Source organism: Mustela putorius, unplaced genomic scaffold (assembly GCF_011764305.1).
Source record: "Mustela putorius furo isolate JIRA1106 unplaced genomic scaffold, ASM1176430v1.1 tig00000095_pilon_pilon_pilon, whole genome shotgun sequence".
Lineage (NCBI taxonomy): Eukaryota > Metazoa > Chordata > Mammalia > Carnivora > Mustelidae > Mustela > Mustela putorius.
In genome coordinates, this window is record NW_025421280.1 from 35,094,211 (window position 1) to 35,112,691 (window position 18,481).

Consider the following 18,481-nt stretch of genomic DNA (forward strand, 5'->3'; position numbering starts at 1 on the left):
TCCATTGTATACATGGACCATATCTTCTTTATCTACTCATCTGTTGAAGGGCATCTTGGCTCTTTCCACAGTTTGGCAATTATGGCCATTGCTGCTATGAACATTGAGGTGCATAGGGCCTTCTTTTCACTCATACATATCTTTGGGGGTAAATACCCAGTAGTGCAATTGCCAGGTCATAGGGTTGCTCTATTTTTAATTTTTTGAGAACTCTCCACACGTGGCTGCACCAACTTGCATTCCCACCAACAGTGTAAGAGGGTTCCCCTTTCTCCACATCCTCTCCAACACTAGTTTCCTGTCTTGTTGATTTTGGCTATTGTAACTGGTGTAAGGTGGTATCTCCATGTAGTTTTGATTTGAGTCTCCCTGATGGCTAATGCTGATGAACATTTTTTCATGAGTCTGTTAGCCATTTGTATGCCTTCTTTGGAGAAGTGTCTATTCATGTCTTCTGCCCATTTTTTTGATGTGATTATCTGTTTTTTGAGTGTTGAGTTTGAGGAGTTCTTTATAGATCTTGGATATCAGCCCTTTGCCTATCCTGCCATTTGTGAATATCTTCTCCCTCTTTGGGAAAAGATTGCCTCTTTGTTTTGTTGATTGCTTCCTTTGAGGTGCAGATGCTTTTGATCTTGATGAAGTCCTAAAAGCTCATTTTCACTTTTGTTTCCTTTGCTTTTGGAGACATGTCTTGAAAAAAATTGCTGTGGCTGATGTCAAAGACATTACTGTCTATGTTCTCCTCTAGGATTTTGATAGATTCCTCCCTCACATTGAGGTCTTTTATCCAGTTCGAGTTTTCATCTTTGTGTATAGTGTAAGAGAATAGTCAAGTTTCATTCAACTATACATAGCTGTCCAATTTTCCCAGCACCATTTATTGAAGAGACTGTCTTTTCTACTGGATATTTTTTCCTTCTTTCTCAAAGATTATTTGACCATAAAATTGTGAGTCCATATCTGGGCTCTCTACTCTATTCCACTGGTCTTATGTGTCTGTTTTTGGGCCAGTACCATGCTGTCTTGGTGATCACAGCTTTGTAGTAAAGCTTGAAATCAGGCAACGTGATGCCTCCAGTTTTGTTTTCCTTTTTCAACATTTCCTTAGCAATTCAGGATCTCTCTACCCTTCATTTTTTGGGCAGTGATGCCTTCCACAAACTTACTCTCTTTTGATTCCTTCTCAGCATAAGTTATTAAACACCTTTCCCATTCCTGACCTCATTTCTCATCTCTGTCCCCATAAAGCTCAGTTTTTTCTTTGTTATATAGTCTTTGAAACCACAATCATTTTTCCTCTACTTTTCTAACAGTGGCATCCTTTGATGTTAGTGCAGATAAAAAGAGTGTGAAATTTTTCATATATGTATTTGTAAGTAATGCACAGAATAGTTCTTGTACATATGAGTCACCTTCCTCTGCCCCCGTTCACTGTGACCCATGCAGAGCCTCTTATCCAATGGATACTATCTATTCCATGGAGGTGACCCCTATTTTCACTTCAGTACCTGTCTTCTTTGACCCTAAAACTTTGTGACAGGGCAACTTTCCCATCTCTCTTCTAGAGGACTAGAGTCATTCACATCCCTGGACTCTCATCCAGCCACTCCCACAAGCACACTTTTATCCCTGGACTCTCATCCAGCCACTCCCACAAGCACACTTTTATCTCTTCTGCCCATTCATGTTTTCAAATATTCCAAGACTGATGTCACCTCTTCTCTGAAAATATGAGTTTCAGACCAGCGTTTGTCTTAGCAGTGTGCTGAAATTTCAATGGAAACCTTCTCTCCCTGTTGTGCTTCTCTCTTTTGCTGGGTCTGCTGGCAGAAACTCCTTCCCAGAACCCATGCTTTCCATGTCTGTATCAGAAAAGACTTCTCACCTGAGTACAGTAATGCTGTCCTCAGCTGAGACCATTTCAACTGACACATGGGTGCCTTCTTTGTCTACAGCTTCATCTGGATTTCCAGGAGCCAGCTCAGCCACCTTCTCAACCAGTCCCTATTGGAGGACAGAACCAGGCCCTGGAGATGCTATGCCCACCATTGCGGAAAACCTGCCTTCATCAGCTTCAATACCATCCCCTTCTTTGACCTTCACTACTGCTTACTCTTCAACCAACCCAGCCCCCCATGGGATTACTTCCTCACTCGTTACCCAACGTATGGGGGGCACCAACACTGGGGCAGAAAGGAGCACTGCCAAAGGACCCTTGGTTGTGGCCAGTACTTTGGAGACATGGACTGAGCCAGTCAGGACATCTTTATCATCCATTATGGATACCAGAATGACAGAGCATACTCACTTGGGAACAGTGACACATGCCTCTCAACTTCCTTCACAATCAACACAGTTGACAAGTAAGGTCCCATAGCTCCTGTACTCCCATTATTAGTGGCTCATAGGAAATGACCCTTTTCCTGAGAGACATAAAGGAGTTAATTAGGAGTTTATAATTGCACAGAAATTCTTTTAACAAATGTTTGTTGCTCTAGCCTCAGTTCTAGGCATTGGACTAGGCATTGGGGAAACAAAGATAAATAAGCAAGTAGATGATTCCAGTACCATGATAGATGTTCTAACATTACTATGATTATGCCAGTGATAACTGCTAACAACAACAGACTTTTTCTAGGGCACTTATTCTGTGTTAAGTGGTGTTCTATTAAGTTATTTAATCCTCATTGAAGCACAATTTGAAGAAGGGATGATTATAAGCCCATTTTACAGATTAGTAAGCTGAGACACAGAGGGTTAAGTAATTTACTCAAGATAATAGAGTTAATATGTGGTAAGAATTCAGACTATGTGGCACTAGAAATCTGTGCTCTTAGTTAGGCTAAGTAGGAGTGGTCAGAGAGGAAGGAGAAAAAGCAAGAGATTCTGGCATCACAGAAGCTGTAGGAGGAGAGAGCTTTAGGAAAGAAAATGGTCAGTTCCATCAAATGATACTAATAGTCAAATTGAAGTAGGGTGAGTCCTCTGACAACATGTGGGCCCTCAGGAAGGGAGGGAGTGTACATTGAAAAAAACTAAAACTACAGCCTAATTACACATAGATACAGGGGAGATACCCACTTTGAACTGAGTGTGTTTTTATATTGAGGACAGAGTCAAAAGCAAGGGGAAAGTGAAAGAAAAAGATGAGCAAAGAAAAATGATGGCACAAAGTACCTGTGGGATGTGGGAAGGGCTGGGAGCCTAGAGGGAGGCACATCACCTCCAAGAGATCCATAGATGAGGAAGGGAACCTCTTGAGGATTTCATTCCTCTGAAAAGGTGAATTTGCCCCCAGCTTTTGTTTGGGAGACAAGTGCAGAGAAGTCCTCTAACTCATTTAGCACCTGCTTTGCTAGCCAGTATCTATAGGAAGATGACTTGGTTACCTCTCAATTCACAATAAAATTAGACACATTAATAGGTATTGATCCATATCTTAACCTGTGGCTTAGTAGTTGAGTCATGGGTGTTCCATAAACAGGTGATGTGCAAGAGAATAAGAAGGTAGAAGAGTGGTTGGATGGGATAAAGAAAGAATGGAAAGACAGATAAATGAAAGAAGAGAGAGCAAACGTGTAGAAGGGAGGATGGATTTAGAGAAAGGAGGAAGGAAGGGTGGATGGATGGGTAGATATATGGATGGATGGAAGGAAAGATGAACAGATCTACAGGTGGACGAGCGGGTCAATGGACACAGGTGGCCATTTGTGGCTCAGAGCCCTGGATCCATCCCATAGAGCTGGACTTGAAAAGAATTGAGTTGTATAGTCAATTAAGTGGATCCATTTGGACAGTACTCTTCTGGGTGAGATGAATTAACCCAGGTTTCTTTTCCACCCTCCCCTGTAGGGACAGATGGCATTGTGGAGCCGATCACAAAGAAGCCCAATGAGGCAGCCCATGGAGGAGCCACAGGACCAGCCCATGTCTCTGTGACACTCACATCATCTGCTAGTCCAAAAGGTAGGCTCAACTTCGCTTACTTTCCAGGAGTCTCACTTGAGGCCTTACTTCCTCTTCCAGGGAAAGAAACTGTGTTTCTTTAGAGGAAGAACCATGTGGGGTGTCCGTGGGCTTCCTGTCTTAGCTGGATCTTTGTCTAATGGTTACCAAGTGGATGTGACCACTTTTCTTTTCCTCATAACATGCAGAGTGAGTTTAGTTCAGGGTTGGCTATGTCGGTTCCACAAATAGGACCCAGTTTAACTTAACTCTGAAAATGCTTATTAATCACTTTCTCTGTGTTAGAGACTGTTATAAGCAGAGGATGCACAGATGAAAATACTTGGGCACTGTATCCATGAAGCTCTCAGACCAGCAGGGAAGCAACAAATGAACAGAATAACTATGATGCAACTTTAAACATATGCAATGAAGATGTATTTGAACTATAGAAGGAAGGCTTAATGAGGAAGATGATATCTGAATCGGGTTTGAAAAGAGGACTAGGGATTTACCAGAAAGACAAAGGGAGTTGATGAAGACATTCTGGAGAGAGAGAACAGCCACGTACAAAGGCACAGAGAGGGGGTAAAACTGGAAATATTTGGAAGATACAAATAACTCGCCTTTGCTAAAGTATGAGGGAGAAGGATGGGGTGCTAAGAAATGATACTGGAGACACGGGCAGAAAACAACATTCAGGAAACCCAAGGTTTGGTAATGCTTGGATATCCTTTAGCAAAAGGACAAAGAATTTTGAGGCAAAACATAAATCAATCAATCAATCAATCAATAGGTTTGGCAGACGTGTTGCCCCTTCCTAAAGAACCGTAATATGCATAAGCATATTAAAGACTCTGAGAAATCCTACTGTAAAACGATTTGTTTAACTTTATTCCAACCCAGAGTTTTATACAATTGTTTGGCTGCCATAATCTTTCTCTCTAAAAGGCATCTGATAACATTTCTCAGTGTGATTGTTCTGCCTGAGAGTTTAAGAGGTACAGGTATAGATAGCAAGGGGTTCTCCTCACTGTGGGTTTAACAGGTAAAGCTCCCCATACCCATTAAATTTATTCCCAAGATTTTTGGAGCTCAGACTATTATACATTTTGGGAGTTTTCGGCAACATGCAGGTTTTAGACAGAGTTAACCCCTACACCACAGCCAGGTAGGTGATTAGTCATATCCTGTGACCTAGCCATCTTTGGTTCAATCCCCCAGAAGCAGGCTTGAGTTAAGGGTATGGGGCAAACGGTTTGTCTCAGGTGGGGGATGGTCCCAGGAAGCACTGGAGAAGACAAGGAAAGGAAGTCAATGCAAATTGTATCTATGGGCAACAGTGTCAGTCCCACTGGGAAGCTCTGGGAGACAGCATAGAACATGTCAGTGTTGGGCACCTGGGTGGCTCAGTTGGTTAAGCATCTGCCTTCGGCTCAGGTCATGATCTCAAGGTCCTGGGATGGAGGCTTGCATTGAGCTCTCTGCTCAGTGGGGAGTCTGCTTCTCCCTCTCCCTCTGTGCTTTCTCTCAAATAAATAAAATCTTTAGTGTTGTTCTATCTGAGGAGTAAAGTAGATGGGATTTTTTTTTATCCAACTCTCTTCTATTGTTGGCTGTAGGACGTTTAATAACCCTCAACACTTCCAGCCTACCCTCTTCCCCTGCCACAGTGAAAGCCCTTAGGTGTGGACCCCCACTGTGGTCACGATATGGGATATAAGTAGGGCATGGATAGGGTTGGCTACATCAGTTCACCAGGAAATGAATCACTGGGTTTCAGGTGGCGACCAATATCTAGATGGCTAATGGTCCTCATTGACTCCTTTCTACGCAGAGCAGGGTTTCTCAGCCTCAGCCCTGTCAGGCAAATAATTTCTTGTGGACTGTCCTGTGTACTATAGGATGCTTAGCAGCATCTTGGCCTCAACCCACCAGATGCCAGTAGCACCACACATACACACACACACAGTTGCAATGAACAAAAATGTCTCCCAACATTTCCAGGTATCTGCTGGGAGCAAAATCACCCCAGGTTGAGAACCTGAACTAGGAAACTTTTGTTTGAACTTCTCTCCAGATGGATATTTTCTCCTTACATCATTCTCTTTTTATCCTGGCCCCCACAAAATCCTGAGATTCCGTTAGGGAGTGATATATTACAGTGCTGGAGAGCATTGATTTAGCAAGACAGAATGATGTTCAAATTTCCACATAAGCAGTCAGTAGTGTGTGCTCTTGGCAGATAAAGATCTCTGAGCGTCTTTCTCTTCTATGAAACCACAAGAATAATATAGTGTACATTCAATGTTCTGGTGAGGATCAAAGAGATAAATCATGCTAGGTGCTTGTAGATGTCCCTCCTCCCCCTCCTCTCTCTTCCACTCCTCATTGCCAGATGCATATAAAGCATTTCAGTATGTCCACTCTTGGAAATGTGAGAGTTTGGGATAGTCTTAGCAAAAGAGGGACATCACTCCCCCATCAGAGTCTAAATCCCCTTTATTTTATCCCTGGATCAAGTGCCAGTGGGCTTTGGGGTCTTTATAGAGAAGTCTCCAGGTGGTTCTCCCTTCTTTCTGGGGACTATTTTTTAAAAGGGTAATGTGTTTTATTTACCATTACTTGAACCTCCAGTCAGTAGTTGCTTCTCAGCCAATGCAAGTTTACTCATTTTCAGAGTCTGAATTCCAGGGACCTTGGCCAGCTTTAATCCTGGTCTAGCGTAGTTCTGGCAAATATGAATCAGCAAACACTTATTTTGTAGTGGAAATACAAAAAGGGAGTAGTAGTAGTAGAAACAGTAGTAATAACTCCAGTGACAGTAGGTAAAAGTAGCAGTAGTAACAGTAGCAGTAACAATGGTCCTGGGTGGGAAGAGCAGTAATGGTAGGTATTAGCAGTGACAGTAGTAGTGGAAGTAACAGCAGGTAATAGTAGGAAGTAGTGGTGGTAGTATATTGCAAGCCAGGAGGCACTGGGTTTGGTGCATTATTATCAGCATTCTGAGATAGCCACTGTGCTTATACCTACTTCACAGATGAGAATATGGAAATCTAGGTTTGGTAACACATCCAGTTAGCATAGGAGCCAGAAGCTAAGTGCAGGTCAACCTTCTTCTTAAGAGCCCAAGCTCTTAAGCACAATGACACATGATCTCTCTTAAGCCCGCAGAGACCTGTCTCTGTATACATCCATCCATATAAACACTCATTCACATACTCACTCAACAAATATTTTGGGCCACCTACTATATGCCAAGCAGTCTTCTGGCTAGTAATAGCTATTACCAAGCAGACTGTGAGGCATGCTACGGTGCAGATTCAGACAGTAGGGTAAGGAAATATTGAGAAGGGAGAGATGAATTCTGACATGGATTTGTGAAAGTTGATTTGAGTTAGGGTTTCTAGAAGGGCGGAATGTAAGGAATCTGCTGAAAGATGGACAAGGCAGATAGAGAAAACAGCCTGAACAAAAGCTTAGTTAGAGGCTATAGAGTACAGACAATGTTTGGGAATAGGGAATGGTTAAGAATTCACAGAGTTACTGCACAAGAGAAGGGGAAGGTGCAAGAAGATCAATGACAATTCCTCTTCCCATCTCAGAAGCATTGCATGCACATCTCAGGTAGAGACATTTCTCTCCCTTTCCTCATTTGGAGAAAAAAATAAGCCCTTGCCAGTCCAATAAGCGGCAATCATTTTGTCCAAACTGTGTGTCCATCCCCCAATTCACAGGACCACCAACAGAGTGGACAGAAAGCACAGAAATCACAGCTCTGAAGACCACCTCTACAGCAACTTTGACCACTACAGTCTCTACTCCCACTTCCGGAATGCTGACTCTCCTCAGGACATCAGGTAAAATGGCCAGCACAAGCACAAGAGGAACGATCTTTACAACCCCAGATGTTTCCCCTGATGTTCTAGAGATGACAGCCTCACTGGCCACTACACCTGGAGCAGATACCAGCACAGAGCTTCCCAGGACAACTTCATCTGTTTTCAATAGAGGGTCAGAAACCACACCCTCACTGGTCCCTAGTTCTGGGGCAAAGAATAGTACCGCTATTCCAACTCTGACTGTCTTCTCTAGTGTACCAGAAATGGCAACCTCACTGGTAACAAGTCCTGGGGCAAAGAAAAGTATGGTCATTTCAACTCTAACTGATTCCCAAGATGAACCAGAAACCTCTGCCTCATGGGTCACGCATCCTGTGGTGCAAAGCAGTTCATCCACTCCAACTCCAAATGTCTTCCCTGGTGATCCAGGGCTGGTGACCTCACTGGATGCTAGTTTTGCAGCAGAGACCAGCCCAGCTGGTCAAACTCTGACTATTTCTCCTGGTAAGCCAGATAGAACAGTCTCATTGATTACACGTCCTGAGTCACAGACTGGTTCAGCCATTCCAACTCCAACCATTTCCCCTAGTGTAATAGGAGTAGAAATCTCACCAGTCACCAATTCTGAGGCAGAAGACAGTACAGCATTTATAACTCTGACTGATGAACTAGAGGCAACAGCCTCACAGGTCACCCATGCTGGAACAGAAGCCATTTCCACTGTTGGAGCTTTGACTGTTTCCCCTGGTGAGCCAAATATAAGAGCTTCATGGGCTCATTCCACAGAGAACAGCACACCTGTTTCCAGAATAACTCCGGATTTTTCTCAAAGTGAACTAGACACCACACTCTCAATGGCCACCACTCCTAGGGCAGAAGCTAGTTCAGCCACTCCAACAATCACTGTCTTACCTGGTGTACCAGATATGGTGACCTCACAGTTCACTAGTTCTGGGACAGATGCCAGTACAACCTCTTTGACTCTGACTGAATCCCTGCATGAATCAGATACAACAGTCACTTATCCTGCAACATCCAGCCCAACAGTTCCTGGGACAACCCCCCATGTTTCCCATAGGGAATCAGACAGCATGCCTTCAACAGCCACCAGCCTTGAGACAGAAGCCAGTTCAGCTGCTCCAACTACACCTATCTCCCTTGGTGTACCAGACATGGTGACTTCACAGGCCACTAGTTCTGGAACAGGTGCCAGTACGGTTCCTTCACCTCTGACTCTTTCTGCTGGCAAACCAGTAAGCACAGTCTCATGGGTTAATCATGATGGAGCACAGACCAGTTTTTCCGTCTCAACTCCAACTGTCTCCCCTGCTATATCAGAGGTGGGGACCTCACTGGTCACTAGTTCTGGGGCAGAGACCAGTGCAACTTTTCTAACTCTTACTGATTCCTTGCATGATTCCGAGACAACAGCCTTATGGGTCACTCATTCTGCAAAGACCGGCACATCTGTTTCCAGAACAACTCCACACCGTGAATCAGACATCTCATTCTCAACAGCTACCACTCCAGGAGCAGAGATCAGTTCACCTTCAGCTACAACTGTCTCACCCACTGTGCCAGGATTGGTGACTTTATTGGCTACCAGTTCTGAGGCAGAAGCCAATACAACTCTCTCAACTCTGACTGATTCATTGCATGAACTGGAGACCACAGCCTCATGGGTCACCCATTCTGAGAAAAAAGCCAGTTCAGCTTCTCCACCTCTTTCTGTTTCCCCTGAGGAGCCAGAAACAGCAGTCTCATTGATCACCCATTCTGCAGAGACCAGTCCAACTATTCCCAAGGCAACCCCCAGTTTTCCCCATAGTGAATCAAGTACCACACACTCAATAGCTACCAGTTCTGGGGCACAGACAATTTCAGCAATTCTAACTCCAGCAGGCTCCCCTGGTGTATCCGGGGTGGAAATCTCACTGATTACAAGTTCTGAGGCAGAGACCAGTACAACTCTTACAACTCTCACAGTTTCTCCAGGTCAACTGGAGACCACAGCCTCATTGGTCACCCATTCTGAGAAAGAAGCCAGTTCAGCTGCTCCTACTCTTACTATTTCCCCTGAGGAGCCAGAAACAGCAGTCTCATTGATCACCCATCCTGCAGAGACCAGTCCTACAGTTCCAAGGACAATACCCAGTGTTTCCCATAGTGAATCGTATACCACACCCTTAGTGGCCACCAGCCATGGGGCAGAAGTCAGTTCTGTTGTTCCAACTCTAACTGTTTCCCCTGGTGTACCAGATATGGTGACCTCACAGGTCACTAGTGCTGAGAAAGAAGCCAGTATGGCTATCTCTACTCTGAATCTTTCTCCTATGGAGTCAGTGACCACAGCCATGATGGTTACTCATTCTGGGGCACAGACCAGTTCAGCCATTCCAGCTCCAACTGTCTCCTCTACTGTGCCAGAGCTGGTGACTTCAATGGTCACCAGTACTGGGGAAGAAGCCAGTACGAGTTTTACAACTCTGACTGTTTCTCCAGGTCAACTGGAGACCACGGCTTCATGGGTCACCCATTCTGGGACAGAAGCCAATTCAGCTGTTCCAACTCAGACTGATTTTACACATAAGCCAGATATAACAGTCTCATTGGTCACCCATTCTGAAGAGACCAGCCCAAACACCTCTGTCCCTACAACACCTCTGGTTTTTTCCAAAAGTGAACCAGATACCATACACTCAATAGCCACCAGTCTTGGGGCAGAAGTCAGTTCAGTTGTTCCAAGTACAACCATCTCCCCTGGTGTACCAGATATGATGACCTCCCAGGCCCCTAGTTCTGAGACAGATGCTGATATGACTATTCCAAGTCTGGCTCTTTCTCATAGTGAACCAGCAACCACAGCCTTATTGGTCACCCAGTACAGTACAAAGACAATCACGAATTTTCCTAGTTCAACTGCTTTTCCTCACTTACCAGAGACCATAGCCTCACTATCCATCCGGCCTCAGCTGGAGATTAGTGCAGCCCTTCCAACTCAGACTGTTTCTCCCAGTCCAGCAGAAATAACATCCTTCACCACACCTGTGACCAAGACCAATGGAGGTGATCTAGGTCCAACTATCTCACTTGGTGTTCCTGCGGAAACAGCCTCACTCTCCACCCATCCTGGCACAGACATCAGCACAGCTATTTCAACCTCAACTCTTTCCCCCATTTTACTGGTGACCACAGGCTCACTGGCCTCCAGCCCTGCATCAGATGCCAGCACCAGTATCCCAACTTTGACTCCTGGTGTTCTTGGGCCTGTCAGTACCCTTGCAACCACTGGTGAAACCTCACCACCTGTGACTTCAGTTGGATTCCCTGAATTGTCCAAAACTGTGACTCTGATAGCATCAGAGACCCCAACACCACCGAAAACTGGTCACAGAGAAGGACTGAGTTCAACCACTGTCCTGAAAACTACAACCCTTGAGACCACCAATGTAGCTGCTACAGGTTCAGGTTCAGGCCCCATCATGGCAGAGAACACAACCACCTTCAGTACATCAGCAGGAAGTCCCTTTGTCCCTGAGACCTCACCTGGGATGTTCAGTGTGACTTCAGAAACAGGTAAGAATGACTTTTTTTTTTAACTGTGGTTATATATATATATATATATATATATATATATATAATAAAATTAGCTATTCTAAATGTATAGTTCAGTGGCATTAATTACATTCACAGTGTTGTATAAATATTATCCTATCTCTCTCCAGAACGTTTTTTCACCCCAGACAGGATCTGTGTACCCATTAGACTTTAGCTTTCCTTCCCCACTCCTCTCAGCCCCTGGTAACTCTAATTCACTTCTGTTGTCAGTTTGCCTATTTTAGATATCTCGTATATGTGGAATCACATAGTGTGTGTGTGTGTGTGTGTGTGTGTGTGTGTGTGTGTGTGTGTGGCTTATTTCACTGAGTACAATGTCATCATGTCATAGTGTGTATCAGAAATCAGAACATTTCTGTTTACAGATGAATGATACTCCATTGTATGGATGGACCACATTTTATCTGTTCATCTGTTGATGGACACTCAGACTGTTTCCATCTTTTGGCTACTGCAGATAATGCTGCTGTGAATGTGGGTGTGCATGTATCTGAGCCCCTGTTTCCAGTTCTTTGGGGTGCATACCTAGAGAAAGAACTGCTCAGTCATGTGATGTACTAGTTCATTAGGCAACAGTAATGAACTTCCAAACACTGGGTACCTTGAACAATAGAAATTTAACAGTTCTGGAGGCTGGAGGAGACCCTGGGAGAATGTGTAGAACAGGAACTCTGGAGTCATCCTCTCTGTGGGGTGAGGGGGGCTAATAAGGGAGCTGGGGTATTTACCCACCAACTCCCATCAATCATTGCTAGTGGGGGTACTCCCTGGGCCTGTTCATTCCCCCAGGTTGAAGAGAGGCAGGTGCTACTGTGTACTGAAATGATAAGAGCGAAAGGGAAGTAGGAGTAGGATGACCAACTCATCCTGGTTTTTCCAAGACTGTGTCACTTTTCCACCTGGATGTCGGCATCCCAGGAACTCACGTCATACTGGGAAAAATGGGATGGTTGCTCACCCTATGTGGGAGGGTCTTGAATAGAAAGCCAGTCTAGGCCAAACCCCAGCTCTGTGCTGGAGTTAACATGTGCCCTTGGAGCCTTCCCTCCCACCCTCAACCCAGGCCTGACTTAGGACTGGGCTCATTTTCTCTTCCTACCACTACAGCTGCAGTTCCTATCTTGGTGCCTTTTACTGTCAACTTCACCGTCACCAACCTGTACTACACAGAGGACATGGAAAACTCAGGCTCTGAGATATTCAATGCTACTGAGAGAAACCTGCAGCACCTGGTGAGAGTCTCCTGCCAATGCTCACCTTGTCCCAAGCCTGCCACACCCCAAAGTCTTGGCCCTCCAGCTCATCACCCTCTCTTTTGTTCCCAGCTCAGGACTTTGTTCAAAAACAGCAGCATTGGTTCCCTCTATGCTGGCTGCAGGCTGACCTTGCTCAGGTAAGGCGTCCTCCAAAGCACCTACAGAAACCCAATTCTCTCTCTTCTTGCTCCCTCATATCCCAGTCAACTGCAGCCTTGGGCCTTTGCCAAGACGCAGCATATCAAGGTGAATCCAAAGTGTCTGGGTTTGAACCCTTGCTCTCCCATTTGCTAGGTCTGTGATCTTGGGCAAGTTGCATAACCTCTCTGTTCTTCAATCACTTTATCTACAAAGTAGTGGTAATACTACTATGCTTTGAATAGCATGGACAGTAGCAAGAATTCGCAGGCAAAGGAAGAAGAGGGTCTTTCTTCCTGTAAGGTCCCTGCTTTGGGTCAGTCACTGTAGGTTCAGCTTAAATTCAGAAGAACAGTATTTTTGAGGGGTTCTTGGGTGGCTCAGTGGGTTGAGCCTCTGCCTTTGGCCTAGGTCGTGATCTCAGGGTCCTGGGATCGAGCCCCCTATTGGGCTCTCTGCTCAACAGGCTCTCTGCTCCCCCCCGCCCCTGCCTACCTCTCTGCCTATTTGAGATCAATCTCTCTCTCTCTCTCTCTCTCTCTCTCTGTCAAATAAATAAATAAGATCTTTAAAAAATTTTTTTTTAATTTTTTAAGTATTTTTGAACCACATTGTCCCTTCTCACCTCTTTTTTTAAATAAATTAATTTATTTATTTTCAGAAAAACAGTATTCATTATTTTTTCACCACACCCAGTGCTCCATGCAATCCGTGCCCTCTATAGTACCCACCACCTGGTACCCCAACCCCCCCCACCACTTCAAACCCCTCAGATTGTTTTTCAGAGTCCATAGTCTCTCATGATTCACCTCCCCCTCCAATTTACCCCAACTCCCTTCTCCTCTCCAACACCCCTTGTCCTCCATGATATTTGTTATGCTCCACAAATAAGTGAAACCATATGATAATTGACTCCCTCTGCTTGACTTATTTCACTCAGCATAATCTCTTCGAGTCCCGTCCATGTTGATACAAAAGTTGGGTATTCATCCTTTCAGATGGAGGCATAATACTCCATAGTGTATATGGACCACATCTTCCTTATCCATTCATCCATTGAAGGGCATCTTGGTTCTTTCCATGGTTTGGCGACCGTGGCCATTGCTGCTATAAACATTGGGGTACAGATGGCCCTTCTTTTCACAACATCTGTATCTTTGGGGTAAATACTCAGGAGTGCAATTGCAGAGTCATAGGGAAGTTCTATTTTCAATTTCTTGAGGAATCTCCACACTGTTCTCCAAAGTGGCTGCACCAACTTGCATTCCCACCAACAGTGTAAGAGGGTTCCCCTTCTCACCTCTTAATTCATTTTCTCTGGTTTTTTTCCTAAACTTGGTCACCTACTCCAAAGGTGCTCTTGAGGGGTTGACCTCAGCCTTGGGATCCACCAACTTGAAACAAAGTCTTCCCTTCAGGCTCCATGATGGTTCTTGCACAATGTCACAAGTGCCTCACTCACCTCCTCTAAGGTCTTCTGTCCTTTGCTGTTCCCTTCCACATGCCGCCTGGGCTCAGGATTCTCATTTCCTCCCTGGGAGCTCCACACCCCCAATCTTATGGCCCAAGCAGGACTCAGCTCCTGGAGAGGACGCTATCTGTACTTACATTCTTGCGTGGACAGGAACTGTACTAGGTGCTGGTACTTGAAACAATGAGCATGAACCAATTAATAAAAATTTTGGGAAATGAAAGAAGAAACTTAGGTGCAGAGTAGCCCTGAAGAACACTTAAGGTTGGGAGGTCTGGATCCCCAAATAAAAGAGAAAAAGATATGTTTGAGACAGCAGATGAAACCCCAAGAAGGCCGCTAACATAAATACCAAGGGGTACAATCGTCAAGAGTGACCGGTCCTCAAGTGTTTTGGAACATCCCTATTCCCGTGTCCTTCCTTCCCCAGGGCTGAAAAGGATGGAACAAGCACCAGAATGGATGCAGTCTGCACCTACCACCCAGATCCCACAGGCTTTAGGCTGGACAGAGAGCGGCTGTACTGGGAGCTAAGTCAGCAGACCCAGGGTGTCGCTCTGCTGGGCCCTTACACCCTGGACAGGGACAGTCTCTGGGTCAATGGTGAGTACCTCCATTGCTGTTGGAGTCTCCTCCTGAGCCCCAGATGGGATCTCCTTGAAGTGAAATTTCTCAGGACTTGTGTTCATAATTTTGGGCCAACCTAGAATTTTCAGAGGGAAATTCTCTTCCATCAGAACACCGACAAAGCAACCTTCCTTCCTCCTATCCTTCCTTCCTTCTTTCCTTCCTTCCTTCCTTCCTTCATTCATTCATTCTTCTCCTTCCTCATCCTCTTCTCCTTCCCTTTCTTCTTCTTCCCTTTCTTCTTCCTCTCCTTCCTCCCCTCCTCCTCCTCCTTCCTCTTCTCCTTGCCTTTTCTTTTTCTTTCTTTCTTTCTTATAAAACTAATATTTATTCTGTACCCTGTCATTTTAAATATTAGAAACTTTGAGAATGGAAAGGTTGGGGGGGGGAATTCTTAGGAACCTTCTTCTTTCACAGGATGTACAATACAGAGCATACCTTTTTCTATGCCAGGGTGAATTGTCATATTACTTTCTAAGTTTTGATCCGATTCTAGCATTTTACCCTGTGTGCTTTCACTATGGTAAGTGATCTCTGAAAATTTCATTAATGTGAAGTTTTCTTGGCTGATGTCACTTCCTTTGCCTATCCTCACCTTTTCTGTTACAACCCTTCTCATGAATGCTGATAAATTTGTCTTCACTACATTCCATGGTCAGTTAATTTGTCTCTAAGTCCTACTAGTATTTTCTTTAATTTTTAATTTTTTAAATTTCTTTTCAGTGTACCAGAATTCATTGCTTATGCACCATACCCAGTGCTCCATGCAATACGTGTCTTCCATAATACCCACCACCTGGCTCACCCAACTTCCCACCCTCCCCCCGCCCCTTCAAAACCCTCAGATTGTTTTTCAGAGTCCATAGTCTCTTATGGTTCATCTTCCCCTCCAATTTCCCCCAACTACTTACTAGTATTTATTTTTAACTTATTTAAGTTTTTTTTTTAATTCCAGTTAGTTAACAGACAGTGTTTTATTAGTTTCAGGTGTACAGGATAGTGATTCAACACTTTCATACAACACCTAGGGCTCACAGGACAACTTCCAAGGTCTAAAAATAAAGGCTCCCTGCATAGTCTTCTTCACTGAAATGACCTTTCACAGAAACCCAACTGAAGCATGAGGCCATCAGGGAAGGAAGAGAGTAAAGCAAGCCTACAGTGGCTGTTGGAGTTTCACTCCTCCCCAACAGGCAACGAGTTCCCAAGGTGGTAACTGATTTGCTTCTCTCTGTTATGACAGTCTGTAGCCTTTCACTCATCCTCCAGAGGCCAGCCAGACTGTACCCCACCTAAGAATCAAACAACAGATGTTAGCAATGTTTTTTAGCAATAAATCCCTCAACAATGCTCTTAGCAACAAGCCCACACTAACACCTATACCAAAGGCTAATATTTGTTGAGGGATGCCTGTGATCCCGAACATTGTATATATTATGTTTTGCCAATCCTGTCCAACACTCTATGATGTATTATGTATATTTTGTGTATTTTACAGAGGAGTAAGCAAGGGTCAAGCAGGGAAATCTACTTTTCCAAGATCAGACAGTTAATAGGAGAGTTAGCAACAGAACTCGAACCCTAATTTGGCTCTAAGGCCCCCAAGAGGCCCCTTCACTACTAGGCTACACTGAAGATGAACCCAACTAGAACAAGCCTCAAATCTCAGGATGGAAAGGCATATCTAGGAGCCCCTAATACAACAACTTAAACTAATGCTTAATTAATTATGTCTCCACTACATTGCCTTTGACAGTGTCTTTCTATCTGGATTAAGACCTGTATTATATTACAATAGAATTACTTAAAGCTGTAGCTGACAGTGTGGGTTTGGGTGATTTATAGGTCTTTCTTTAAGCCTTGGTCCTATTTTTTTGCTCATCCTGTGGCCCTGGGCAAGCCATGCAACCTCTCTAGGCTTCAATTGTCTATTTTTAGAATGGAATTTTTAAAAAACATCATTTAAGATTATTTTAAAGGTCAAATGAGATAAAAACCGGAATAATCTAAGTAAACCTCAGGGCTCTTTCTACTAGGTCCAGTCTCAAAGAACAGTTTCATTTGAAGAAACACAATCATACCACCAAATATAAAATAGGTCTAAGTTTTACTTGCATTCCTAACAGAGCATCAGAGAGGAGCAGTCCATGATCCAAAGCCATACTTATTCAAACCCTCTTTTCCCCAATTCCCTCTCCCACTCCAACTTTATACTCTCTGGTTGACTCCCACCTCTGCCTGTCTGCCTCACTCTCTCATGCTCATGATCTCAGTTCAACATTACAGAAGTCCAGGAACTACGTCAAAGACCTGAAGAGTGGGGTAGTAGGAAAAACTCAGAGACCAAGGAAAAAGTTATATTTAATTGGCAGAGAAAACACAAATAAGGCTGGAAACACTCTCATAAAGTTTTTGTTGCTGTACTCATTTGGCGAGGTTGATATTGTCCCAGGCCCCTAGTGAACCCCCATAAGATGAGGGGTATTTTGATCATTGTCTTTGCAGTTGATGATCTTGAGGACAACACAGATGTGAGCAATGAAGTATGAGATAGTTAACTCAATGAGTTGATGAGTCCCAGAGAAAGCACTCGAGAAGATTTGTGTTTTGTGTTTTGTGTTTCAAGTCATACCCCTCACATTTTTCTTAGCCTTTTTCTTAGCCTTTTTCCCATCAGCTTACTCTTCCTCTCTCCACAGGTTATAACCCTCAGTACTGGATCTCCACCACCAGCCGTAAGTCATGAGGGCCCAGATGTCCCTGAACCCCTGGGACACTTCCTCCCTACACCGGATCCCGGGGACTGGGGAGGAAGTATCCACCACCCCCAGGTTCTCAACCCCAGAGCAGCTCCAGACCACCCACTAGATATGCCAGCTCCTGTCAACAGCCCTGTCCTCTCATCATCTCACTCCTTCATGATTGGGCCCAATAATGTACATTCATGCTGTATTCTTTCATTCCCTCAGCTCCGATGACTTCTACATTCTCTCCAGGACTTCCTACTTCTCTACCTCCCACCCCCAGCTCTACAGGTAGGAGTCTAACCTCTGAGTCCCAGGAAGCTTCAACTCCTGTTATGGTTGAGAAATGCCTGTGTCATCTGGACGCTTCTTCCCATGCAGCCCCAGCCTGTCCCACTGTCTCCCTTGCTCTCTCATCTCTGGCCACACCAGCCTCATTTCTGTTCTTCCAGGGACCAAGCATCCTTCCATCCTCAGGGCCTTTCTCTCATTGTAATGGCAACTCAGCTCTGTTCCTGATTTCTCTTTGTCCTTCAGATTCAGGTTGGCCAACCTTTTGCTCATACCTCTTCCTATAGAGTAGCATTCCCCCACATAGATAGGGAAATTCCACACATAGATGGGATCTAATCTCTATTCTATATCTATGATCACTTCCTTCGTGGAAATAACTACTATTTGGATTTCTTGGCTGCTCAAGGGTTTGTGGTCCAAGGTCTGAGCACAAAAGACTTGGCCCCTCTTCTTCCCACCAAAATGTCAATGACAGGTCAGCCTTTGGACACTCTGAGATGAGCAGATTGAGGTTTCCTTTTGAACCGACATGACACAGCTAAC

At 44.5% G+C, this 18,481-nt stretch overlaps 1 protein-coding gene across 6 annotated transcripts in view; it reads left to right on the forward strand.

Annotated features, from left to right (window-relative positions):
- Positions 1–18,481, forward strand: part of MUC16 (mucin 16, cell surface associated) — a 111,268-nt gene that overhangs the window by 34,171 nt on the left and 58,616 nt on the right. For 5 of the 6 annotated variants that reach the window (XM_045084506.1, XM_045084519.1, XM_045084516.1 and 2 more), the window contains exons 6-13: positions 1,959–2,366; positions 3,856–3,969; positions 7,686–11,366; positions 12,516–12,640; positions 12,734–12,801; positions 14,704–14,876; positions 17,600–17,635; positions 17,870–17,935. In XM_045084506.1, the coding sequence (XP_044940441.1) occupies positions 1,959–2,366; positions 3,856–3,969; positions 7,686–11,366; positions 12,516–12,640; positions 12,734–12,801; positions 14,704–14,876; positions 17,600–17,635; positions 17,870–17,935 (4,671 nt within the window). The remainder of the gene's footprint in view (positions 1–1,958; positions 2,367–3,855; positions 3,970–7,685; positions 11,367–12,515; positions 12,641–12,733; positions 12,802–14,703; positions 14,877–17,599; positions 17,636–17,869; positions 17,936–18,481) is intronic. The other variant, XM_045084531.1, reaches the window with a different exon arrangement.